Source organism: Oncorhynchus clarkii, chromosome 18 (assembly GCF_045791955.1).
Source record: "Oncorhynchus clarkii lewisi isolate Uvic-CL-2024 chromosome 18, UVic_Ocla_1.0, whole genome shotgun sequence".
Lineage (NCBI taxonomy): Eukaryota > Metazoa > Chordata > Actinopteri > Salmoniformes > Salmonidae > Oncorhynchus > Oncorhynchus clarkii.
In genome coordinates, this window is record NC_092164.1 from 64,106,458 (window position 1) to 64,131,987 (window position 25,530).

Here is a 25,530-nt window from a genome sequence, read left to right on the forward strand (position 1 = left end):
CAGGTATTCTAAATATTATGTCTACTCAGTGTATATTATCAGTGGTTCAAATCTGTACATCTGCAATGAAGCATAGAGCTCCCCCTTAGAGGCAACTGCCTGTCCCAGGCATTAGCTAGCAGGGGTCACTCCACTATAGAGCCAACTATCTGTCCCAGACACTAGCTACCAGGGGTTGCTCAACCGTGGAGCAAACTATCTGTCCAAAGCATTAGCTAGCAGACATTGCTCCACCATAGAGCCAACTGTCTGTCCCAGGCATTAGCTAGCAGACATCGCTCCACCATAGAGCCAATTGTCTGTCCCGGGCATTAGCTAGCAGACATCGCTCCACCATAGAGTCAACGGTCTGTCCCAGGCATTAGCTAGCAGACATCGCTCCACCATAGAGCCAACTGTCTGTCCCGGGCATTAGCTAGCAGACATCGCTCCACCATAGAGTCAACGGTCTGTCCCAGGCATTAGCTAGCAGACATCGCTCCACCATAGAGCCAACTGTCTGTCCCAGGCATTAGCTAGCAGACATCGCTCCACCATAGAGTCAACGGTCTGTCCCAGGCATTAGCTAGCAGACATCACTCCACCATAGAGCCAACGGTCAATCCCAGGCATTAACTAGCAGACATCACTCCACCATAGAGCCAACGGTCAATCCCAGACATTAACTAGCAGACATCACTCCACCATAGAGCCAACGGTCAATCCCAGGCATTAACTAGCAGACATCACTCCACCATAGAGCCAACGGTCAATCCCAGACATTAACTAGCAGGGGTCGCTCCACCATAGAGCCAACTGTCTGTCCCAGACACTAGCTAGCAGACATCGCTCCACCATAGAGCCAACTGTCTGTCCCAGGCATAAGGAAGCAGGGTTCGCTCCACCATAGAGCCAACTGTCTGTCCTAGGCATTAGCTAGCAGACATCGCTCCACCATAGAGCCAACTGTCTGTCCCAGGCATTAGCTAGCAGATATCGCTCCGCCATAGAGCCAACGGTCTGGTCTGTCGCAGGCATTAGCTAGCAGGGGTCGCTCCACAATAGAGCCAACTGTCTGTCCCAGGCATTAGCTAGCAGGGGTCGCTCCACAATAGAGACAACTGTCTGTCCCAGCCATTAGCTAGCAGGGGTCACTCCACAATAGAGACAACTGTCTGTCTCAGGCATTAGCTAGCAGGGGTCGCTCCACAATAGAGACAACTGTCTGTCCCAGGCATTAGCTAGCAGATATCGCTCCGCCATAGAGCCAACGGTCTGGTCTGTCGCAGGCATTAGCTAGCAGGGGTCGCTCCACAATAGAGACAACTGTCTGTCCCAGGCTTTAGCTAGCAGGGGTCGCTCCACCATAGAGCCAACTGTCTGTCCCAGGCTTTAGCTAGCAGATATCGCTCCGTCATAGAGCCAACTGTCTGTCCCAGGCATTAGCTAGCAGATATGGCTCCGCCATAGAGCCAACGGTCTGGTCTGTCACAGGCATTAGCTAGCAGGGGTGGATCCACAATAGAGCCAACTGTCCGTCCCAGACACTAGCTAGCAGACATCGCTCCACCATAGAGCCAACTGTCTGTCCCAGGCATTAGCTAGCAGATATCGCTCTGCCATAGAGCCAACTGTCTGTCCCAGGCTTTAGCTAACAGGGGTCGCTCCACCATAGAGCCAACTGTCTGTCCCAGGCAATAGGTAGCAGGAGTTGCTCCACCATAGATCTAACTCCCTTTCCCAGGCATTAGCTAGCATGGGTTGCTCCACCACAGAGCCAACTATCTGTCCCAGGCTTTTGTTTGCAGGGGTCACTCCACCACAGAGCCAACGGTCTGGTCTGTCGCAGGCATTAGGTAGCAGGGGTCGCTCCACCACAGAGCCAACGGTCTGGTCTGTCGCAGGCCTTAGCTAGCAGGGTTCGCTCCACAATAGAGACAACTGTCTGTCCCAGGCTTTAGCTAGCAGGGGTCGCTCCACCATAAAGACAACTATCTGTCCCAGGCTTTAGCTAGCATACCAGAGCAGAGGAGAGTTAGTGGCAGTGTTATGACACACTTATATAACATACAGGGTTAGTGGACCACATCTATTGCTGCTGCTGGACAGATCCCTGGGCTTAAAGATGATCATGTCCTTTATAATTTATAGTTTATGTAATATACATTGGGGCAAGTCACCTCACAACCTCGACCAGCACAGTCACTTCAAGCACAGGTCCACAACTGGGCCCTATGTCAGGATAGAGGTTAAGGGCATTTTGTAGACATTTGTTTTCAGATGTGTTGGTGTATTATAAAATATAATGCAATAAAATATTATCCACTGGTTGAATCAACGTTGTTTCCATGTCATTTAAATGAAATTACGTTAAACCAACTTGGGAGTAGATGTTGAATTGACATCTGTGCCCAGTGGGATATTGCTTGCAGAATGTAATAGAGAATAACTTATTATTGTTGTACCTACATTTGAATTTTTCCTACGTTGACTTGCTTCTATGCTGTCTGACAAAATCTCTATTTTAGTAGTTATTTTATGACTTCAATAAATCAATAACACACCAACACTTAGATTGTATTGTTTCATGATCGCGAAGCGACCGCTTTCTATCCCGCTCAATCGCTTGTTCTTAGACCCGACAGGTTTAAGCGGGTGCGCAATGGATTGTGGGCATTGTAGTTAATTGCCAGGTTTTCTGCGCTAAACTATGTAGAATATTGGCCTGTTGGAACCTACAACAGTTTTTCAATTTATGTAACCTTTATTTAACTAGGCAAGTCAGTTAAGAACAAATTCTTATTTACAATGACGGCCTAGGAACAGTGGGTAAACTGCCTTATTCAGGGGCAGAACGACAGATTTTTACCTTGTCATTTCGGAGATCTATAATGGGCCAGCAACCGTCCAACGCTCTAACCACTAGGCTACCTTTCACCCCTACATCGCCCAGTTCAGGCTTCATCTGATGAATATCTACAGAAACCGCACATCCAGCTGACCGAAAAAAAACGACCGAAATGGAATTCAATTATTCAAATTATTGAACCGACGTCGGTCAATGAGTTAAAAAAAAAAAAAACGAAAACTAAACCGAAATTTCGGTTAATTGCTCAGCACTCGTGTGTCAATGCAGGCTACTTGTGATTTTATCCATTGTCATTATAAACCGATCCGGAATGCCAGTAATCCTATAGGTTCTGGGGAGATTATGGCCAGCAGTATTTTTCCATTGATTAAATAAAAGATAGGGTTTAGCAGTGGAGTGTTCAATCTGGCGCTCCACGGTACAGTCATTGCTCACCACCCATGGAGCGCAACACACCTCTCGTCATCCCTCGCCTCCTGCAGGCACGATACGGAGCTGCGGGATCCAGTTACATCACTGAAGCTGACAGTTGCTTGGTAACCAAGTGATGTCAGAGTGCCTCTCCTCCTCAAACCACGTGTTCCGTACATAATAACTGGCTGCTCAGCGCACTGGGTGGGTGTTTAAGACGGATCGTTTCCGCGGGCACGACTCTCTCTGTACGCATGAAGTGGAGCAATTGGTTCTAGGGCAACCAGCGTGTCTTCTCCATAACGGAGGTCTCTATTTCAGCTGCTTTTCCCAAGTGGATATATCTTCTTGTTCACTATGGCTGTTACCGAGGCTCCATGCGACTTGTCTTATTGCAAGATGAGGGGAATCGTGTCAGTTCTCACTGGTAGGCATTTTTTTTTTTACTGTTATTCTGATCAATGTTTTGATTTAGGTTCTGGGCTTGCATTGTGCTGTTGAATGGAATTATGCATCGGTATGCTTTGGATCGTGAGTTTTTGATGAATAGTCTATTGGTGTATATTCTTTCGTGGGTTGTTATTGTAGTCTACCGCATACACGAGACAATGCCTTCGATCTAAAACTTGCTTAACTGGCAATGGGAGTGCATGCACTAAATTAAACATTGGATTGCGCACATATCTCAATTGATAATGAGCTGCCCTTATATATGGTTCACTTGTCGCACTATTTAGGCCCATGTGATATAGGATTTGAGCGATATATTTCACTATGCGACCCGGAGGGTCGCCTAAAGGGGTAAGGCTATACACAGTAACATTGTGTTGCGTAACGATAAGATTATGCAGCTAATGCGTTATAACGGAATCTTTTCCAGCATCATTTTGCAGCTCCGAAAAAATACATGATAATTTTGCAGTTTTAGCATGGCTAGATATTTATGTTGACCTGTGTAACGAAATGTGGGCTATGGTTTCCCAGGTATCATTGTCCCAGTTTTGCAATGGTATAGCCTATAGGTACACTAGATATACAAAAGTATGTGGACACCCTTTCAAATGAGTGGATTTGGCTATACCATTCCAACAAGTCAGTTCATCAAATTTCTGCATTGCTAGAGCTGCCCGGTCAACTGTAAGTGCTGTTATTGTGAAGTGGAAACATTTGGGAGCAACAACGGCTCAGCCGCGAAGTGGTAGGCCACACAAGCTCACAGAACGGGACCGCAGATTGCTGAAGCGCGTAGCGTGTAAAAACTGTCTGTCCTCGGTTGCGACACTCACTACCGAGTTCCAAACTTTCTCTGGAAGCAACGTCAGCACAATAACTGTTCGTCGGGAACTTCATGAAATGGGTTTCCATGGCCGAGCAGCCACACAGCCACACACATGCGTAAGATCACCATGTGCAATACCAAGCGTCAGCTGGAATGGTGTAAAGTTTGCCACCATTGGACTGGAGCAGTGGAAACACATTCTCTGGAGTGATGAATCACGCTTCACCATCTGGCAGTCCGACAAACTAATCTGGGTTTGGCGGATACCAGGAGAACGCTACCTGCCCCAATGCATAGTTCCGACTGTAAAGTTAGGTGGAGGAGGGATAATGGTCTGGGGCTGTTTTTCATGGTTCAGACCCCTTAGTTCCAGTGAAGGGAAATCTTAACGCTACATCATGCAATGACATTATAGACGATTCTGTACTTCCAACTTTGTGGCAACAGTTTGGGGAAGGCCCTTTCCTGTTTCAGTATGACATTGCCCCTGTGTACAAAGTGAGGTCCATACAGTAATGGTTTGTTGAGATCGGTGTGGAGGAACTTGACTGGCCTGCACAAAGCCCTGACCTCAACCCCACCTTTGGGATGAATTGGAACACCGACTGCGAGCCAAGCATAATCACCCAACATCAGTGCCCGACCTCACTAACGCTCTTGCGGCTGAATGGAAGCAAGTCCCCGCAGCAATGTTCCAACGTCTAGTAGAAAGCATTCTCAGAAGAGTGGAGGCTGTTATAGCAGCAAAGGATGGACCAACTCCATATTAATGCTCATGATTTCGGTATGAGACGTTCGACAAGCAGGTGTCCACATACCTTTGGTCATGTAGTGTATATTGAAATGCAATGTTCAATCTGATCAGTGACGATGTATTCTCCAGGCACCCAGCTGACGTAAATGCCTCTTTTTGTATTGCAGCTTTTATCAAGGAGAGGAAAATGGGTCTGAATGACTTAATCTCGAAGCTGGTGTCAAACCCACATATCTGTCATCAGTAAGTATTATGTGAAACATCTGTGTGTCCAAAAAAGGAGATGTTTGGATATTATATAGGCCAACTTCCATCGCAACATGACAATAATATAACTAATAACTTTTTGGGAAAGTAGAAATATTTATCAAATAGTCCATATCTGCATTACATTAGGCCTCTGTGTGTGTCAGTTCATCCACTTCCCACACCATTACATTAGGCCAATGTTTTTATTTATAATTGTATTGGTTTACCCACAGGTTAGTCACTGTACTGTACATTTCCAATCCAATAAGCCTCACGTGACATAACTATCATTGAGTGTTCTGTCCGTGCATTCTAAATCAAAGCAGTAATCTGGGGACAAGCAGGCAAAGCCAGCGTAAGAATAGTTATTTCATGTCAAGTGTGTTCCTGCCATGGCCTCTCCGCTGCCTAAGCACCTTTTCTGCAAATCCCCAGTGTCCCCTAGACGGGGATGCTGGCTAATACAATTAAGCACTCGCCACATAATATGGTTTGTTCTCAACAGCCTGGCAAGCGGCCAGGTGGGGGTCTGGCTCAGTGGAAAATTCCCAAGCACCTTGTCTACCCTCTTCAGTAGCTCTCAAGAACCCAAGTGGGGTATACCCAGCTTTACAGCCGACCCCTCCTAGGATTCTCAGCCGATGGTACTGATAACAGCTGGCTCCCTCATGAACTACAATCCCGATGTTCTGTTTAATCCCGCCGCTCTGTAGAAACACAAATAAGCCTCACTTGCGATACGGTTTTGGAAACATTTGTAAATGAACTTTTATATAAAGCAAAAAATAATCTTTCAAATAGAAAAGGTCCACTTACTGTGTGCAGTTCAGCAAAGTGGCACCCGGCTGTTTACACCCGTTTCCTCGGCTACAACACATTCTCTCACCTTGCGCTCGGAATTCCATTGGACCATTCTAGTCCACATTTCCTGTGTTTCTCAAAATACAGCCGGGTGCAATTTTCCTTAAACTGCGTGCAGTAAGTCTATATTTTTTTGTATTAGAAAAATGTGTTCTCGCCTATATGAAAGTTACATTCGCGTGCATGGCATATTTGCATTTAGACAAAGCATTAGGACTGTGTCAGAGTGTCTGTGAAATCCCCTCAGGTAGCAGACAGCTTTGTGAATAGATAATATAACATGAAATGTTAGTCTGTTACCATCTATTTGAATGGGTTACCCTCGGCAGATGCTAAATGCTTACAGCAGTCTGAATCGGGGCTGTTCATGCTATAGACAAGTCTGATCCATGGGAAGCAGATGAACTGACACACAGAGGGGCTTAATGTTTGCAAACTTGTCAAAAAGATATCCAGGAATATTTGATAGATATTTATACTTTCACTGATGTTTTTTCGTCATATTATTGTCATGTTGCAATGGAAGTTGATAGGCCTGCTTAAAACTACTATTCGGATGGTGCTGCAGGTAGCCTAGCTGTAAAGAGCATTGGGCCAGTAACCAAACGGTCACTGGTTCGAATCCCAGAGCCGACTTGGTAAACAATCTGCTGATGTACCTTTGAGCAAGGCACTTAACCCTAATTGCTTCTGTAATCGCTCTGGATAAGAGCATCTGCTAAATTACTCAAATTGGCTTGCTGTATTTAGTGGGTCAACAACAACTTCCTTATCTCCCAGTTAGAAAAGACACCCCTATTGTCTATGAGTAGTTAGAAGAGACCCTTATTGTCTATGAGGAGTTAGTAGAGACCCCTATTGTCTATGAGTAGTTAGAAGATACCCTTATTGTCTATGAGTAGTTAGAAGAGACCCTTATTGTCTATGAGTAGTTAGAAGAGACCCTTATTGTCTATGAGTAGTTAGAAGAGACCCTTATTGTCTATGAGTAGTTAGAAGAGACCCTTATTGTCTATGAGTAGTTAGAAGAGACCCTTATTGTCTATGAGTAGTTAGAAGATACCCCTATTGTCTATGAGGAGTTAGAAGAGACCCCTATTGTCTATGAGGAGTTAGTAGAGACCCTTATTGTATATGAGTAGTTAGAAGCGACCCTTATTGTCTATCAGGAGTTAGTAGAGACCCTTATTGTCTATGAGGAGTTAGTAGAGACCCTTATTGCCTATGAGGAGTTAGTAGAGACCCTTATTGTCTATCAGGAGTTAGTAGAGACCCTTATTGTCTATGAGGAGTTAGAAGAGACCCTTATTGTCTATGAGGAGTTAGAAGAGACCCTTATTGTCTATGAGGAGTTAGAAGAGACCCCTATTGTCTATGAGTAGTTAGAAGATACCCTTATTGTCTATGAGTAGTTAGAAGAGACCCTTATTGTCTATCAGGAGTTAGTAGAGACCCTTATTGTCTATGAGGAGTTAGAAGAGACCCTTATTGTCTATGAGGAGTTAGAAGAGACCCTTATTGTCTATGAGGAGTTAGAAGAGACCCCTATTGTCTATGAGTAGTTAGAAGATACCCTTATTGTCTATGAGTAGTTAGAAGAGACCCTTATTGTCTATGAGTAGTTAGAAGAGACCCTTATTGTCTATGAGTAGTTAGAAGAGACCCTTATTGTCTATGAGTAGTTAGAAGAGACCCTTATTGTCTATGAGTAGTTAGAAGAGACCCCTATTGTCTATGAGGAGTTAGAAGAGACCCCTATTGTCTATGAGTAGTTAGAAGATACCCTTATTGTCTATGAGTAGTTAGAAGAGACCCTTATTGTCTATGAGTAGTTAGAAGAGACCCTTATTGTCTATGAGTAGTTAGAAGAGACCCTTATTGTCTATGAGTAGTTAGAAGAGACCCTTATTGTCTATGAGTAGTTAGAAGAGACCCCTATTGTCTATGAGGAGTTAGAAGAGACCCCTATTGTCTATGAGGAGTTAGTAGAGACCCTTATTGTATATGAGTAGTTAGAAGCGACCCTTATTGTCTATCAGGAGTTAGTAGAGACCCTTATTGTCTATGAGGAGTTAGTAGAGACCCTTATTGCCTATGAGGAGTTAGTAGAGACCCTTATTGTCTATCAGGAGTTAGTAGAGACCCTTATTGTCTATGAGGAGTTAGAAGAGACCCTTATTGTCTATGAGGAGTTAGAAGAGACCCTTATTGTCTATGAGGAGTTAGAAGAGACCCCTATTGTCTATGAGTAGTTAGTAGAAACCCTTATTGTCTATGAGGAGTTAGTAGAGACCCTTATTGTCTATCAGGAGTTAGTAGAGACCCTTATTGTCTATGAGTAGTTAGTAGAGACCCTTATTGTCTATGAGGAGTTAGTAGAGACCCTTATTGCCTATGAGGAGTTAGTAGAGACCCTTATTGTCTATCAGGAGTTAGTAGAGACCCTTATTGTCTATGAGGAGTTAGAAGAGACCCTTATTGTCTATGAGGAGTTAGAAGAGACCCTTATTGTCTATGAGGAGTTAGAAGAGACCCTTATTGTCTATGAGTAGTTAGTAAAGACCCTTATTGTCTATGAGTAGTTAGTAGAGACCCTTATTGTCTATGAGTAGTTAGTAGAGACCCTTATTGTCTATGAGTAGTTAGTAGAGACCCTTATTGTCTATGAGGAGTTAGTAGAGACCCTTATTGAAAGGCTTAGCCTGCTTGTCCTCATTGGTCAGATTAACTTAAATGACAGATGGAACCTTCTCTATCTATTTGCTAAATGTAATCACTGTGAAACTCAGCCTTGTTCACCTGAAAAAGCAACAGTCACAGGCATCGCAATGTCCCAACTTCCAAAGTGGGTACCAATCATGGCAATTGCAATACTGTCTTTCAATGCCAAGCCAAGTATTAATATTATAATTTATACACTCTAGAAAATACCATGTCGTCCCTAAAATCACAAAGTGGCAAATGAATGTATCAGACAAAATTACGTCGGAGAATCATCAGTGGCGGAGGATTCCATTTTAACGTCCTAAAGTTAACATTCTCTCTGTTCCTTCCTCAGCTCTGAAGTTGACTTCCTCAAGATCGATGAGAACCAGAATGAAGAGCTGGACGATGATGAACTTCTGAATCCGGTGAGCACAACACTTGGCTTGGCCCCTGGGGCAGACAGAAAGAGGTCAACCCATATGGCACCATATGCCCCCCCATAGTGCACTGCTTTTTGACCACAGCTCATAGGGTTCAGGTCAAAAGTAGTGCACTATATAGGGAATAGGGTGGCATTTAGGACATATACTGTAAGATCCACATGGGTGTGAATAGATCATTTAATCCAGAGCCAAGATGGTTGTTCTTACCTTTCGCCTCTCCGCACCTTTTTTTCAGATGTGCCTGGCGTTCCCCAGAAGCTCTCTAGCGGAGGAGTTGGCGATCAAACCAAGTGATTTCGACTACCTGAAAATCATTGGCAAAGGGAGCTTTGGGAAAGTCCTGCTGGCTCGTCACCGGGACAGCAACGAGTATTACGCCGTCAAGGTTCTACAGAAGAAAATCATCTTGAAGAAGAAAGAGGTGAGTCTTAACTGGTCTTTGCTATTAAAACACACAATCAATACTCCGAGCAAACTGCAAATAGCCACAAATACATACAACCACTCAGCTGCCCTGAGGTTTCTTTTGGACTACTGTCATCGTGAATGGTATGCTCTCTTCCTCTTCCTCCCTCATTCAGCAAAAGCATATCATGGCGGAGCGAAGTGTCCTGATGAAGAATATCAAACATCCTTTCCTGGTGGGGCTGCACTTTTCCTTCCAGACTACTGACAAACTCTACTTTGTCCTCGACTATGTGAATGGAGGAGAGTTGTTCTACCATCTACAGAGAGAGAGGGTGTTCCTAGAACCCAGAGCCAGGTTCTACGCTGCAGAGATCGCCAGTGCTCTGGGATACCTCCACTCCCTGCATATTGTTTACAGGTACAAACTAAGACGCTATCCTACACCACCCCCTGGTGGTGGCCATATGTAATAGCACATGCCCGGAAAAATAACACTCATAGTGTGTAGTCTGGTTTTTGCCCTAAAATGTGCACCCAAGGGGGTTCCCAGGACCGAGTTTGGGAAACCATGCTCTAGGTCTAGTGAATGTAGGACCAGTGGTGTAGTGGAAGGTAAACGCACGTAAACACCGTTTACCCACCTAAACCTTTTGTGCAAAAATGCATCGAAGGTATAGAAAGCGTTACGGCGATCATCGTTTACCCACTTTTTGTTTTGTTACCATTACATCACTAACCACGTTTCCCATCCACAGTTTGTATGTGAGTAAAGTCCTTCTGTAGAAAAAATGAAAGAAATAAAAACATTTTTTTCATCAGGACAGCATGGAAACAAGAAGTTTCGGTACAGTTTAACAAATGCCGAAAGATCATTTCGACGTGGTGGGATCTTTTTGTATCTGTAAAATGAATTATGTGAGAAATGGATGTGTAAACGCCTTAATGCGCAAATATTGATATAACATGCATCGTATCGATATGGTTTGTTGGTCCTAGTCCACTATGTCCGGGAAACCATGCTGTTTGGTAGGCTACAGATGAAATAAATTGAGATGAACTTCACGTGGTGAAAAGTGCACGGTGATCTTGATGCTCCTTTCCGATGCATATCGAGGGGATTATTCTGGTGACATGATGATCGATGCTTTACTGCTGTTTGACAAATATTTTAAGTCTTATCCCGTGCTTAATTTGTCAAATTGGGAAGAGCCGGAAGAGAAGGGTGACCTGGGAAACTGAAGTACCGGAACACATGAAAAGAAAAACAAATCACCTTTATAATAAGGCATTTAATTCATATCATCACATTTGCGTAGTGGCACTTACAAAAGTTGCATACAATGGGACATTTTGGTCTTTTTATAAACTCATTTAATGAAATTCTACGCCATTTTATATGACTGGAGATTTAGGAGTGATCTTTTTTAATGCCGCATTCAAAACTGGGAACTCGGAGCTGGGAAATAGCCTACTTCCGAGCGTTCCAGACAACTGGGTAAACTGAAGGGGGAAAAAAATGCTCTGACTTGGAAAATTGGTTTTGAACTGTCATCCAACTCGGAATTCCTAGTGGGGAACTGGCCTCTTTCTAGAGCTCCGACCTGAAGATCACTGACGTCATGATTCAACATGGTATTTTTTCGAGTTCCCTGTTGTCTTGAAAGCCCCATAATACAACACACTTGGTCAAATTGAGTGGATAATTTGACACTGACAAACTGAGATCAATGAAAACGACCTTGTATTGAACCCATCAATAGCCTAAGAGTGTGCAGACGTATTTTATGCTACAGTATGAGGAAATTATAGTCCTAAAAATGCTTTCCAGTTTTACTGACACACCCAATGATGAGCATGCAGCTCGCTGGTGATGGCGTTATGCGCTCGTGCCAAAGCCTCTCTCTTTTTAATTTGTAACACAATATTTGGATGTTGATGAAGTATTTTGGTATCCTACAGCTGACAGATCTGCCGCGTGTTCCCGACTGTAGGATATGCCTTGTTATTCGACTACACTCCACAGCTAGGCTATTTTTTTTTTTAAACAAACTATGTATCCTCTGTGGTAACATGTTTGGCTTTCTTGTGGTGTTGTAGGATATTCTGAATTATTTCATTTCTTTCTGAACAGACAGCAGTAATTTTGGCACTTAAATGTATTTCAATTTATCAGGTGTGTTGTAGCTCGTCCAGAACCTTGCGCGGCTATATAAGAAAATGCATTATGAAGCGTGTGGAGAATTAACGAAGAACTCGAATGAACATTGATTGTGTTTATAACTTTTACATTGCAAAAAAGTTAAAAAATTTCATCCAACGAGAGGTACCGCATCTGGTCAAATAGGTTCCGGAACGAAACAGTCCAAAACGGAGAGGTGCCGGATTCTGTTCCGGTAGGATCTGGCTAAAATGAAGCAATGCTCTTATCCATAATAATCATGTAGACTCGTCTACCCGAACTGTATCTCTGCCAGCTGTTGGCTAGAGCATACGTGCCAACAGTAGACACATTTGCTATTTAGCGATACATTGAACTTTAGATTTATATTCCGTACATGAAAACTTAATTGAAAAAGTACATGATGTGTGCGCTACGTCATCGCGCACTGATTTTTATCTGCATCAAGTCTGTTTGGTGGGAACACCGCTGGTGGGAGAATGCGCATGTTGTCTTTATGCAGATTTTAGAATATTCACATGAAAATCTGTCCATACAATTGGATGGAAACCTAGCTAGTGATAAAACGACTGAATGCTAAGGGATACTAGGACATTAATGTGACAAGAAAAATTTAAATATTGTATTTATCTGGGTGCCTGTTTCATAACCCTCTTCTCTTCCCCCTCACAGAGATCTGAAGCCTGAGAATATCCTGCTAGCCTCAACGGGACACATCGTCCTGACAGACTTTGGCCTCTGCAAAGAGGGCCTGGCACCCACTGGGACCACCACAACCTTCTGTGGAACGCCAGAGTACCTGGCCCCCGAGGTGCTGCAGAAGCAGGCGTACGACCGCACAGTGGACTGGTGGTGCCTGGGATCGGTGCTGTACGAGATGCTCTACGGACTGGTGAGTCATCCATATGCTTTTTCACAGATTTCTTTCATCATCTTTCAGTTTTCACAATGCATCTAAATGTGTTATTCAATATGGATTACATCCCAAATGGCACCCTATTCCCTATGTAGTGCACTTCTTTTGACTAGAGCCATATGGACCCTGGTCAAAAGTAGGGCACTATAAAGGGAATAGGGTGCCATTTGGGATAGATCATTTTTCACTATGTCAGTTCAATATAGAGAATGTAATTTATAAATCACAAGTACACTGACAATCATGGTGCCTGGTGTGTTAGGAGTTTGGCTAAGTAGCATGTACATATGTTTGCTCTTGGTCTCCCTCCATAGCCACCCTTCTACAGTCGTAACACAGCGGAGATGTACAACAATATCCTGAACAAGCCTCTGATACTGAAGCCCAACGTGTCCAACTCAGGCAGGGAACTGTTGGAGGGGCTCCTGCAAAAGGACCGCACCAAGAGGCTGGGAGTGAAAGATGATTTTGTAAGTATATATATATATATATATATATATCACAGGAGGTTGGTGCCATCTTAATTGGGGAGGACCGGCTCGTGGTAATGGCTGTAATGGCTGGAGCGAAATAGGTGGAATGGTATCAAATACATCAAACACATGGTTTCCATGGTTTCCAGGTGTTTGATGACATTCCATTTGCTCCGTTCCAGACATTATTAGGAGCCTGCTTCCCCTCAGCAGCCTAATATAGAATCAATGTACTATACAATGCATAAAACAACACTAACAAAGTGTCAGTAAGGTTGTTCTGTACTAGTGCTACTGTACTGTACCAGTGGGTTGACGTAGTGTTCCTATTCACCTGCAGATGGAGCTGAAGTGCCACACCTTCTTCTCACCCATCAACTGGGATGACCTGATGGCCAGGAAGATCACACCACCCTACATTCCCTCTGTGGTACGTACATGTATCAGAAGACTGTATACTGTAGATGGGGAAACTCCCTTTAGTCCACGCCTCCACCAATCCAATGCTTTTAGTTTGTGGAAAGTAGTGAACAAGTGCACACTTCAGGAGAAAGGAGACATTGACACTTACCTTTTATAATGTGTGAAATGTGAATTTGATGATTTGTGTTTCGGAGCCCGTCTCTAATACACTCCTCTGGTTGGTTGGCTTTCGCAGAGCGGGCCCACGGACCTCAGGCACTTTGACCCAGAGTTCACCCACCTCCCTGTGACCTCGTCGCTGTGCAACACGGACGGCCTGCTGGTGACCAGCAGCATCAAGGAGGCAGCTGGAGCCTTCCCAGGCTTCTCCTATGGACCCGCTGACGGCTTCATGTGAGGGACTCCTCTATCTTCATCACCTCTATTGATGATGAGAGGGGGATGGGAACAAATAGAGATACAGGCAAGAGACAGGCACCATGTACTGTATGAGTGGTGTGGGAGGTGTTCATGGTCTGTTAATAAGACTCCTGAACATGCCTGAGAGGAAAGGGGGGGAGGGGGGGGGGGGGGTCTACAACTCAATCTTCTGGGATTGTTGCATGAGAGGTGTGCATCACATGGGACTCCAATCTTCAATACCAATGACCCTACTTACCTGATGCAAAGTGTGCCAAGGTGGGACGTTGTTTCGTACTACAGGGAGAAAGGACGTTTCTCTCTAATCGCTGTGGACCACGACCACTGTCGGAAAGACAAGTGAAGTGGCAGTACCGCTTCCGACACGGCTAGGCTGCATCAAACACAGACTGGAGAGGGCCCTGCCTTCCTGATCATTCTGTATATATACTGAAGACTTACATGTCACAAGGCATTTGTTGTCGTTTGTTGTGTGAATGCTGGATTGCACTTGAGGCATTAAGGGTGATTGCATTGTTTAAGCATCCACTCTGTCTCATGTTCAGCTGCATATCTGTTCACCCTCAAAATCATACTATTGATCTGTTCACCCTCAATCATACTTATTGATCTGTTCACCCTCAAAATCATACTATTGATCTGTTCACCCTCAAAATCATACTATTGATCTGTTCACCCTCAAAATCATACTTATTGATCTGTTCACCCTCAAAATTATACTATTGATCTGTTCACCCTCAAAATCACACTTATTGATCTGTTCACCCTCAAAATTATACTATTGATCTGTTCCTGTTCACCCTCAAAATCATACTTATTGATCTGTTCACCCTCAAAATTATACTATTGATCTGTTCTTGTTCACCCTCAAAATCATACTATTGATCTGTTCACCCTCAAAATCACACTTATTGATCTGTTCACCCTCAAAATCATACTTATTGATCTGTTCACCCTCAAAATTATACTATTGATCTGTTCCTGTTCACCCTCAAAATCACACTTATTGATCTGTTCACCCTCAAAATTATACTATTGATCTGTTCCTGTTCACCCTCAAAATCATACTTATTGATCTGTTCACCCTCAATTATACTTATTGATCTGTTCACCCTCAAAATCACACTTATTGATCTGTTCACCCTCAAAATCATACTTATTGATCTGTTCCTTTTCACCCTCAAAATCATACTATTGATCTGTTCACCCTCAAAATCATACTTATTGATCTGTTCCTTTTCACCCTCAAAATCATACTTATTGATCTGTTCCTTTTCACCCTCAAAATCATACTTATTGATCTGTTCCTTTTCACCTCAAAATCATACTTATTGATCTGTTCCTTTTCACCCTCAAAATCATACTATTGATCTGTTCACCCTCAAAATCACAATAGTAACATCTGTTCACCCTCAAAATCACAATAGTAACATCTGTTCACCCTCAAAATCACAATAGTAACATCTGTTCACCCTCAAAATCACAATAGTAACATCTGTTCACCCTCAAAATCACAACAGTAACATCTGTTCACCATCAAAATATATTAACTAAACAAGTAGGAAAACACCAGTTTGTTTTGGATCAAATAAGGTATCATTGTACCGTCTGAACTTAATTCTGCTGGTCACCACTTTTTCTCCACATGCAGACAATGTTGGAAGCCAAAAAATTACAATGTATAGAAAGCAGACACAAAATATTGTATTTTACAAGAAATCTGCAATATTATTTCATGTTATATTATCTGTATCTGACCAAAAAGTCCATTGGTTTTCCATTTCCAGGTACTGTTCATCTTACAGTCAGAGTAATCACAAAGTAGTCTTTTAAAAACACTTCCCCCCCCCCCCCCACTTGACTCCTTAACAGAAAGCAAATATAAATATATTACCAAGCTCTAAATATGTAAAACTATTTATACATCTAAAAATAAATGTACTCCCTAAGTGGGGAAAAATGTATTATTTTCTAACCTTTGTTCTTCTCATGCCTGCACTTTTACACATTTACGCTCCTAAGACTGTGTTGACAAGCTGTTTGTAGACGTAATATATTTGTGTCATAAATACAGAAGATGGGGTAATCAATATTAGGTCTTCTGCTGTAAGAGCACATATCAATCATTGTTATTCTTGTGAGTGAAAGTGATTGCTGTTTTGCTGGCAAAACACTAGAGAATCCATTAGATTGTTATGTATAACCATTTGCATCGTGTACAGAACTCCAGCTAGACTGATAGAAAGGAACTGTTGAATGTCTGTCATTTTGTAAAGTGTGCCTGTCTGTCTCAGTCGTGTTAGGATAGGAAGTCCTGGTCTAGATCAGTGTTTTCCAAACTCAGTCCTGATTCCCCCCCCCCCACAGGTGCACGTTTTGGTTTTTGCTCTAGAACTACACAGCTGATTTAAAATAACCAACTCATCAAGCTTTGATGATTAGAATCCGCTGTGTAGTGCTAGGGCAAAAACCTGGTTGGGTGGGGGGGGGGGGGGACCCTGGTCAAAGACAACAACCTGAAAAGTTGTGCTGCTGCAATGTTGAGAGCTTAGACTGAAATTACTCTTCGTAGATAGTGCTACAGCCATTCATTTACTGATGGCCATGAATAGTGTAATAAAAATCACAGGCTTTCTCTATGTATATGTCATGACACATAGTGTACCGTATGTTTAAAGACCAGAGGACAAATTCCTAGAATTGATCAATTAAATAATGAATTGTAATCTCTTTTCAAAATGGTAAATAAAATGTATTGACAATTCAAATGGAATGTATTAACCAAGTGTTTTTCTGGAGGCCAGTTTGATATTGAATCAAGGAGTTACAAGAAGATATATATTTAGAAAATGTGTGAAATGATGAGCCTTGGTAAGTAGTAGGCTAAAATAGTAGTCCATTTGACCTGACTAAGTACCATTCTTAGGAAAAATGTTTTTTTAAATGTTCCGGTACATTTTGATTATTGGTGCTGCTCTTTTGGAAAAATAGGCTACATTCAATTATTATATTCCATATAATTTCATAAACATGTTTTAATGTAGAAACAAGTTCAGTGGTAAATTCAGGACATCAGCATCAAATAGAGATCACAACAGAGCCTCTACTTCAAAGGGGTTCCCAAACTTTCCTTTACATGACCCCCAAATTTCTGTTACATTTTAGAATGTAGTCTAGACCAGAGAAATTTATAAAAATTGACAAAACTTAAAAATGTATAGCTCTGAGCCCGGTTCTCCCAAAAGCATCTTAATAAGGCCAGGCAAGTTCATTTATGGAACCCGGGCCCCGGTCTAGATTGAATCCTCAGGGTGAACCACACGCGTGCGTACGGCGTGCCATAAACAGTAAACACTTCCTGCCAAATAGTGGTCCCTAACAACAGACAAAGCGGTGTGGAATCAATACGAAGCCATTCAACAACAACAACAAAAAAACACATTACCCCAATGGTAAGGTACATTTGACTAACTCTAATCATATACCTAGCTATATAGTCTACATCTATGTTGGTGAATTTTTTTGAAACTTTGGAAGTGAAGTTCCAACACTCAGTTGGCTAGCTAGCCAGCTAACGTAGCTAAAAACAATACGCGAACTAGCTAACACTTTCTAACCAACTCCTAGCAATAGCCCCGGAAACTTACCTGGGTTATTGCAATTTAAATGCAGATTTAAATATCTCCAATTATATTTATAACGTTTCAATGCCTCTTTGTTTTCATTTAGCTAAACGAGAAGCCACCTAACGTAGCTAAATAGTAATTTGTCTCTTATTTGCTAACTGGACCTCCCTTTCGGGAAGCTAGCGTGACATCGCTAGCACCTTTTATTTCATGAAAATAACTGTTTTAGCTATGTGGAACCGGATGATTTTACATTCAGTGTTGTTGCTAATGTGTGTAACGTTAGGTAACTTAGCACACACACACTTCTGTTTTGGCCATGCGTGCTAAATGATCTATGTCAAAGCACCCCGGCTAATTATTATAGAATGGAACTTGGATTTGCTGTGTTCTGTGTCACTTTTATGGGCATGTCGCAGCAGTGTGTAGGAAGAGAGATTCCAAGTATGCAGGAGGACATGGGACAAAGCAATGTGTAGTTACGGTGGAAAAAGTAGTCAACTGTAGGGTTGCCATTTAGTTGGGAGCCGGAGGTGTCCGGTGCGAGAGAGGCAGGTTGAGGTGGCCAGGGTAAGAGTAGTGCAGAATATGTACAGGATGCTGAGGCATAGGGTGGATCAAGAGTGAAGGTGAATAGAAGGATAGGCCAATGTGTTTAGGGTTAGTACCCACAAATGGGCAACCCTACCTGAGAGGACCGGACACTACCACTTAACACACCCTGTAACTATTCTGAAGTTAAACCTCGTACCCCCACATCTATTTCTGTGACTTATGTTCCATCTCTGCGGTACAGTTGATAACCATTGCTATGAATGCTAAGAAGCCAACCTTAATGAAACATACATTATCACTCATTCGCTTATCCTTATATATATATATATATATATATATATATATGTGTGTGTGTGTATGTATGTGTGTACCAGTCAAAAGTTTGGACACACCTACTCATTCCAGGGTTTCTTTATTTTTACTATTTTCTACATTGTAGAATAGTGAAGACATCAAAACTATGAAATAACACATATGGAATCATGTAGTAACCCCAAAAGGGTTAAATAAAAATATTTTATCTGAGATTCTTCAAAGTAGCCACCCTCTCTGCCTTGATGACAGCTTTGCACGCGCTTGGCATTCTCTCAACCAGCTTCATGAGGTAGTCACCTGGAATGCATTTCAATGAACAGGTGTGCCTTGTTAAGTTGATTTGTGGAATTTCTTTCCTTCTTAATGCGTTTGAGCCAATCAGTTGTGTTGTGACAAGGTAGGGATGGTATACAGAAGATAGCCCTATTTGGTAAAAGACCAAGTCCATATTAGGGCAAGAACAGCTCAAATAATCAAAGAGAAACGACAGTCCATCATTACTTTATTAAGACATGAAGGTCAGTCAATACGGACAATTAAGAACGTTAAAAGTTTCTTCTAGTACAGTTGCAAAAACCATCACGCATAATGATGAAACTGGCTCTCATGAGGACCGCCACAGGAATGGAAGACCCAGAGTTTCCTCTGCTGCAGAGGATAAGTGCATTAGAGTTACCAGCCTCAGAAATTGCAGCCCAAATAAATGCTTCAGAGTTCAAGTAACAGACACATCTGTTCAGAGGAGACTGCTTTAATCTGCTTTAATCAGGCCTTCATGGTCTAATTCCTGCAAAGAAACCACTACTAAAGGACACCGATAAGAAGAAGAGACTTGCTTACGCCAAGAAACGAGCAAAGAAAATTTGTCCTTTGGTCTGGAGTCCAAATTGGAGATTTTTGTTTCCAACCGCCGTGTCTGCGACGCTGTGTGGGTGAACGGATTATCGCTGTATGTGTATTTGCCACCGTAAAGCATGGAGGAGGAGGTGTTATGGTGTGGGGGTGCTTTGCTGGTGACATTGTCTGTGATTTGTTTAGAATTCAAGGCACACTTAACCAGCATGGCTACCACAGCATTCTGCAGCGATACGCCGTCCCATCTGGTTTGCGCTTAGTGGGACTATCATTTGTTTTTCAACAGGACAATGACCCAACACACCTCCAGCCTGTGTAAGGGCTATTTTACCAAGAAGGAGAGTGATGGAGTGCCCCATCAGATGACCTGGTCTCCACAATCCCCTGATTTCAACCAAATTGAGATGGTTTGGGATGAGTCCGACCGCAGAGTGAACAAGTGCTCAGCATGTGTGGGAACTCCTTCAACTGTTGGAAAAAATATTCCAGGTGAAGCTGGTTGAGAGAATGCCAAGAGTGTGCAAAGCTGTTATCAAGGCAAAGGGTGGCTATTTGAAGAATCTAAAATATATAAAACATATTTTTGATTTGTTTAACACTTCTTTGGTTACTGCATGATTCCACATGTGTTATTTCATAGTTTTGTTGTCTTCAATATTATTTTACAATGTAGAAAATAGTAAAACAATTAAATGGTATGAAATAGTATCTTCTCCCCCTGTTGTCCACAAAGTGACAGGCAATTTTTATGTTTTTTTTTTTTGACGTTAGGAATTTCTCTAGTGAAGGTTCTGAGAACTGGCTACATCATAGCGTAATATCAGGGAATCACTGAGCACAGCAAGTTCCAGGTTACCTACATAACAGCAGGTGCCGGATTAGGTGGAGCTTACGTATGGTTTTCAAGACAGAGATGGTATTGGATTCACAATAGTCTCACGAGCCAGATCTTAACGGCGTATTAGGCTAGAGGCCAGATTCACAATAGGCCTAAATTCAATAGAAAATACCCAGGTCAGGTCCATTTGCAAACCTTTAAACCATCTTATTTTAAATTCCTATGTAAAAAAAAATATATATATAATCTATCAGTGTTGCACTGCACTGCAGATGACGGGAATGTGCAGGCACAAATCACAACTTTGAATGTCTCAGAGAATGGACCTTTTTCAGAGAATTCATCTTTTAATCTGTATATAGTACCCCCTTTTTTGGTGGGGGCTTCTAAATATTGTCATGTTGGAGACATAGGAGGCATTATGGATGTTACATCACAACACTTTTGTTGTCATTTACAATGTTTTTAAAACGTTTGCAGAAGGCATAGTATCTAATAGGGTGTTTCCTTATATATATATATATATATATCAGTCACTTAACCAAATACATTTGAAATGTACATACACCTCAGCCAAATACAGTTGAACAAAGTTTTTAACAATTCCTGACATTTAATCCTGGTTAAGAGTCCCTGTCTTAGGTCAGTTAGGATCACCACTTTAAGGTAAGAATGTGAAATGTCAGAATAATAGTAGAGATAATTATTTATTTCAGCTTTTATTCCTTTCATCACATTCCCAGTGGGTCAGAAGTTTACATACTCAATTAGTATTTGGTAGCTTAGCCTTTACATTTTTTAACTTGGGTCAAATGTTTCGGGTTGCCTTCCACAAGCTTCCCACAATACGTTGAGTGAATTTTGTCCCATTTCTCCTGACAGAGCTGGTGTAACTGGGTCAGGTTTGTAGGCCTCCTTGCTCATACACACTCTTTCAGTTCTGCCCACAAATGTTATATGGGATTGAGGTCTTTGAGGGCTTTGTGATGGCCACTCCAATACCTTGACTTTGTTGTCCTTAAGCCCTTTTGCCACAACTTTGGAAGTATGCTTGGGGTCATTGTCCATTTGGAAGACCCATTTGCGACCAAGCTTCAACTTCCTGATTGATGTCTTGTGATGTTGCTTCAATATATCCACATAAGTTTCGTTCCTCATGATCCCATCTATTTTGCGAAGTGCACCGATTTCAAGTTTTTATAACAATCAGTGATCAGCATTTTTGAACACCGATCATGGCCGATTACATGCACTCCACGAGGAGACTGCGTGGCAGGCTGACTACCTGTTATGCGAGTAAAGCAAGGAGCCAAGATAAGGTGCTAGCTAGCATTAAACTTATCTTATTAAAAAAAATCTATCTTCACATAATCACTAGTTAACTACACATGGTTGATGATAGTACTAGTTTATCTAGCTTGTCCTGCGTTGCATATAATCGATGCGGTGCCTGTTAATTTATCATTGAATCACAGCCTACTTTGCTCGTTGTGATTTAACGAGTGCATTCGCAAAAAAAGCACCTTTCTTAAAATCAATACCCAAGTACAATGGGGCAAAAAAGTATTTAGTCAGCCACCAATTGTGCAAGTTCTCCCACTTAAAAAGATGAGAGAGGCCTGTAATTTTCATCATAGGTACACTTCAACTATGACAGACAAAATGAGGGGGGAGAAAATCCAGAAAAACAACACATTGTATGATTTTTAATGAATTTATTTGCAAATTATGGTGGAAAATAAGTATTTGGTCACTATGAATCACTATGAATTAACACATGGAATCATGTAGTAACCAAAAACAAATCAAATCAAAATATATTTTATTATGCTCAGTTTGGCCGTGAGGCCAGATCTAGGGAGAGCACCTCACATTAAGCATCTCCAATCCAAAATAAAATCTAGAATCAGCTTCCTATTTTACAACACTCCTTCACTCATGCTGCCAAACATACCCTCGTAAAACTGACTATCCTACAGATCCTTGACCTAGCCTCCAACACTCTACTCAGCAAATTACAGTGCCATCCGTTTTGTCACCAAAGCCCCATATTCTACCCACCACTGTACGCTCTCGTTGGCTGGGCCCTCGCTACATATTCGTCGCCAAACCCACTGGCTCCAAGTCATCTATACGTTTTTGCTATGTAAAGCCTCGCCTTATTTCAGCTCACTGGTCACCACAGCAGCGCCCACCCGTAGCACATGCTCCGTCCAGCAGATATATCTCACTGGTCATTCCCAAAGCCAACACCTCCCTTGACCGCCTTTCCTTCCAGTTACCTGCTGCCAATGACTGGAACGAATTGCAAAAATCACTGAAGCTGGAGACTTATCTCCCTTGCTAACTTGAAGCATAAGCTGTCAGAGCAGCTTACCGATCACTGTACCTGTACACAGCCCATCTGTAAATAGCACACCCAACTACCTCATCCCCATATTGTTATTATCATTATATTTTTTTATTTTGCACCCCAGTATCTCTAGATGCACATCATCATCTGCACATCTAGCACTAAATTGCTAAATTGTAATTATTTTGCCGCTATGGCCTATTTATTTCCTTACCTCCCTAATCTTACTACATTTACACACACTGTACATAGATTTTTCTATTGTGTTATTGACTGTACATTTGTTTATTCCATGTGTAACTCTGTTGTTTTTGTCGCACTGCTTTGCTTTATCTTGGCCAGGTCGCAGTTGTAAATGAGAACTTATATATATATTTGTAAATTAAAGAGTCTTGATGGTTCCAAACTCTTCCCATTTAAGAATGATGTAGGCCACTGTGTTCTTGGGGACCTTCAACGCTGCGGAAATGTTTTGGTACCCTTCCCCAGATCTGTGCCTCGGCACTATCCTGTCTCTGAGCTCTATGGACAATTCCTTTGACTTCATTGCTTGTTTTTTTTGCTCTGATATGCCTTATCAACTGTGGGACCTTATATAGACAGGTGTGTGCCTTTCCAAATCATATCCAATCAATTGAATTTACCACAGGTGGACTCCCAATCAAGTTGTAGAAACATCTCAAGGATGATCAATGGAAACAGGATGCACCTGAGCTCAATTTCGAGTCTCATAGGTTCTGAATACTTATGTAAAATAAGGTATTTCTGATTTTTATTACATTTGCTAACATCTTTTAACCTGTTTTCGCTTTGTCATAATGGGGTATTGTATGTAGATTGAGGGAAAACAATTATTTAATACATATTAGAATAAGGCTGTAGTATAATAAAACGTGTTGGGGAAAAAGTCAAGGTGTCTGAATACTTTCCCGAATGCACTGTAAACGTACTGTTGGTGGCTGAAAATGAGGTTAGATCTTATCCAGCAGACCACCTATTGATACGACAGCTTGCACCTGAACACCTAATGCCTCTGATATAATCCACAGAGAATACATTTCCCTAAATGTAGGCTAGGTCACATGTAAGGAGGCACACTCCCCTTAATCCACTCAACTGTAAACATTGGAGTGGTGGGGGTCACGGTGCAACGTCAGTGCTGCACGTGTCTCACCTGTCTCGCCTGCCCTCCCGTGCTGGTGATTAGACAAACTGTGCCCCACAAACCCCCCCCCCCAGTGGGGCGATATCGCGCCACTGTTGATCAAATCCTACGATAGTAAGGAGGGCGGGGGTTGAACCGGAGATGTGTCAGGGGAGGATGGTGGGGGGGAAGGGATCATGGCTGGTCAAAAGGGAGGCTACTTAAAGCACTGGTCCTGTCCACTCACTCTGTACATACTGTGTTTTTGTCTGTCTGTCTGTATGCGTTTGTGTGAAGCAGTGTCCAGGCAGCCTCCCCAAGAAGTAGAGAGTAGAGACATGTCAGGAGGAAGTGGCTCAGCGCATATGGACGACTCGCAGGACCTGCCTGACTTGCCGGTGAGTTCACACTTCACCCTGACATTTACCTTACCATCACCTCACACCTTTACATACACTAATGTTTACACCAGTGGCGGTTGGTGACGTTTTAAGATGAGGGAGGATGCAATTTTTTGTTATTTTTTGATGAGCATGACCTTATCTATTACAGCGTATTGGATGACTGTTATTTATATTCCATTCACCCAGTTCAATGTAACAGCGATAGGTTTAGATTACTGCATGATACTCTAATTATCACTATACCCATCATGAGGATGCTACAACCTAGCGTATGAATGAGAGTTTGCAACGTAGGTGCACACAGATTGACGGAAATTATAGCGTAATCAAGGTGACAGAGAGTGACACATTAATTACCGTCTCGCACACTCTTGCCTGAATGTAGCTGATCTAGGTTGTAATCATGAGTCCAACAGTTGCAAAATTAGAGTTTCTATTGGACATGTTCAGGTATGTTTATCCCCGTTTCATTTGCTTCAGTTTAATAATTGTTTTTCAACAGAACAGGCGGAATGACTACATCCCTGATCACACGCAATCACAGTTCACTTTATTTTTTATTAAAAAAATTTTTTTAACCTTTATTTAACTTGGCAAGTCAGTTAAGAACAAATTCTTATTTACAATGACGGCCTACACCTGCCAAACCCGGACGACGCTGGGCCAATTGTGCCCCGCCCCAGGGGACTCCCAATCACGGCCGGTTATGATACAGCCTGTGATACAACTTTCATAGCAGCCACATTCATTTTGCACCTTGTATAATTCCTTCTCGCAGCTACACACTCTCCTCCTCTCACCTTTTCCCTTTGCTTGTGGACTTCAGTGCACAACACATCAGCTGTCTGTGACCAGGCGAAAAACAACTTTCCAAGGCATACCTTTATATCATAACCACTAACCGCTACACACAGCTTACATCATTATCACCATATCAACTAACGTCATAGTCAACATAGCTACTAGAACTAATGCGTTATTAAACCCGCTACAATCATGCAGTACAGTGTACAGTCAGCAAGCAGTTTAGCAGTTACACCGGCGGCCCAAGGTGGCAATAAATTAATAAA

At 42.3% G+C, this 25,530-nt stretch overlaps 2 protein-coding genes across 5 annotated transcripts in view; both read left to right on the forward strand.

Annotated features, from left to right (window-relative positions):
* The first annotated feature begins 3,405 nt into the window (after positions 1-3,405).
* On the forward strand, positions 3,406-15,782 carry LOC139373839 (serine/threonine-protein kinase Sgk1-like). The gene is made up of 9 exons (XM_071114912.1): positions 3,406-3,686; positions 5,460-5,535; positions 9,461-9,533; positions 9,787-9,972; positions 10,133-10,377; positions 12,811-13,030; positions 13,369-13,524; positions 13,868-13,957; positions 14,186-15,782. The coding sequence occupies exons 1-9, from the start codon at positions 3,617-3,619 to the stop codon at positions 14,345-14,347; spliced, it is 1,278 nt and encodes a 425-aa protein (XP_070971013.1). The 5' UTR covers positions 3,406-3,616; the 3' UTR covers positions 14,348-15,782.
* A 1,964-nt stretch (positions 15,783-17,746) lies between these two features.
* The window catches only part of LOC139373840 (eyes absent homolog 3-like), a 29,765-nt gene continuing 21,981 nt past the window's right edge, over positions 17,747-25,530 (forward strand). For 2 of the 4 annotated variants that reach the window (XM_071114913.1, XM_071114916.1), the window contains exons 1-2: positions 17,756-17,822; positions 24,357-24,454. In XM_071114913.1, the coding sequence (XP_070971014.1) occupies positions 24,395-24,454 (60 nt within the window). In that variant the 5' untranslated portion in view covers positions 17,756-17,822; positions 24,357-24,394. Of the gene's footprint in view, positions 17,823-23,561; positions 23,672-24,353; positions 24,455-25,530 lie in introns of all 4 variants that reach the window. The other 2 variants (XM_071114914.1, XM_071114915.1) reach the window with 2 other exon arrangements.

Coding starts and splice junctions, on each gene's coding strand:
- LOC139373839 (XM_071114912.1), top strand. CDS start 3,617: ATGGCTGTTACCGAGGCTCCATGCGACTTGTCTTATTGCAAGATGAGG. Junction 5,536..9,460: donor AACCCACATATCTGTCATCA/GTAAGTATTATG, acceptor TTCCTTCCTCAG/CTCTGAAGTTGACTTCCTCA. Junction 13,958..14,185: donor CACCCTACATTCCCTCTGTG/GTACGTACATGT, acceptor TGGCTTTCGCAG/AGCGGGCCCACGGACCTCAG.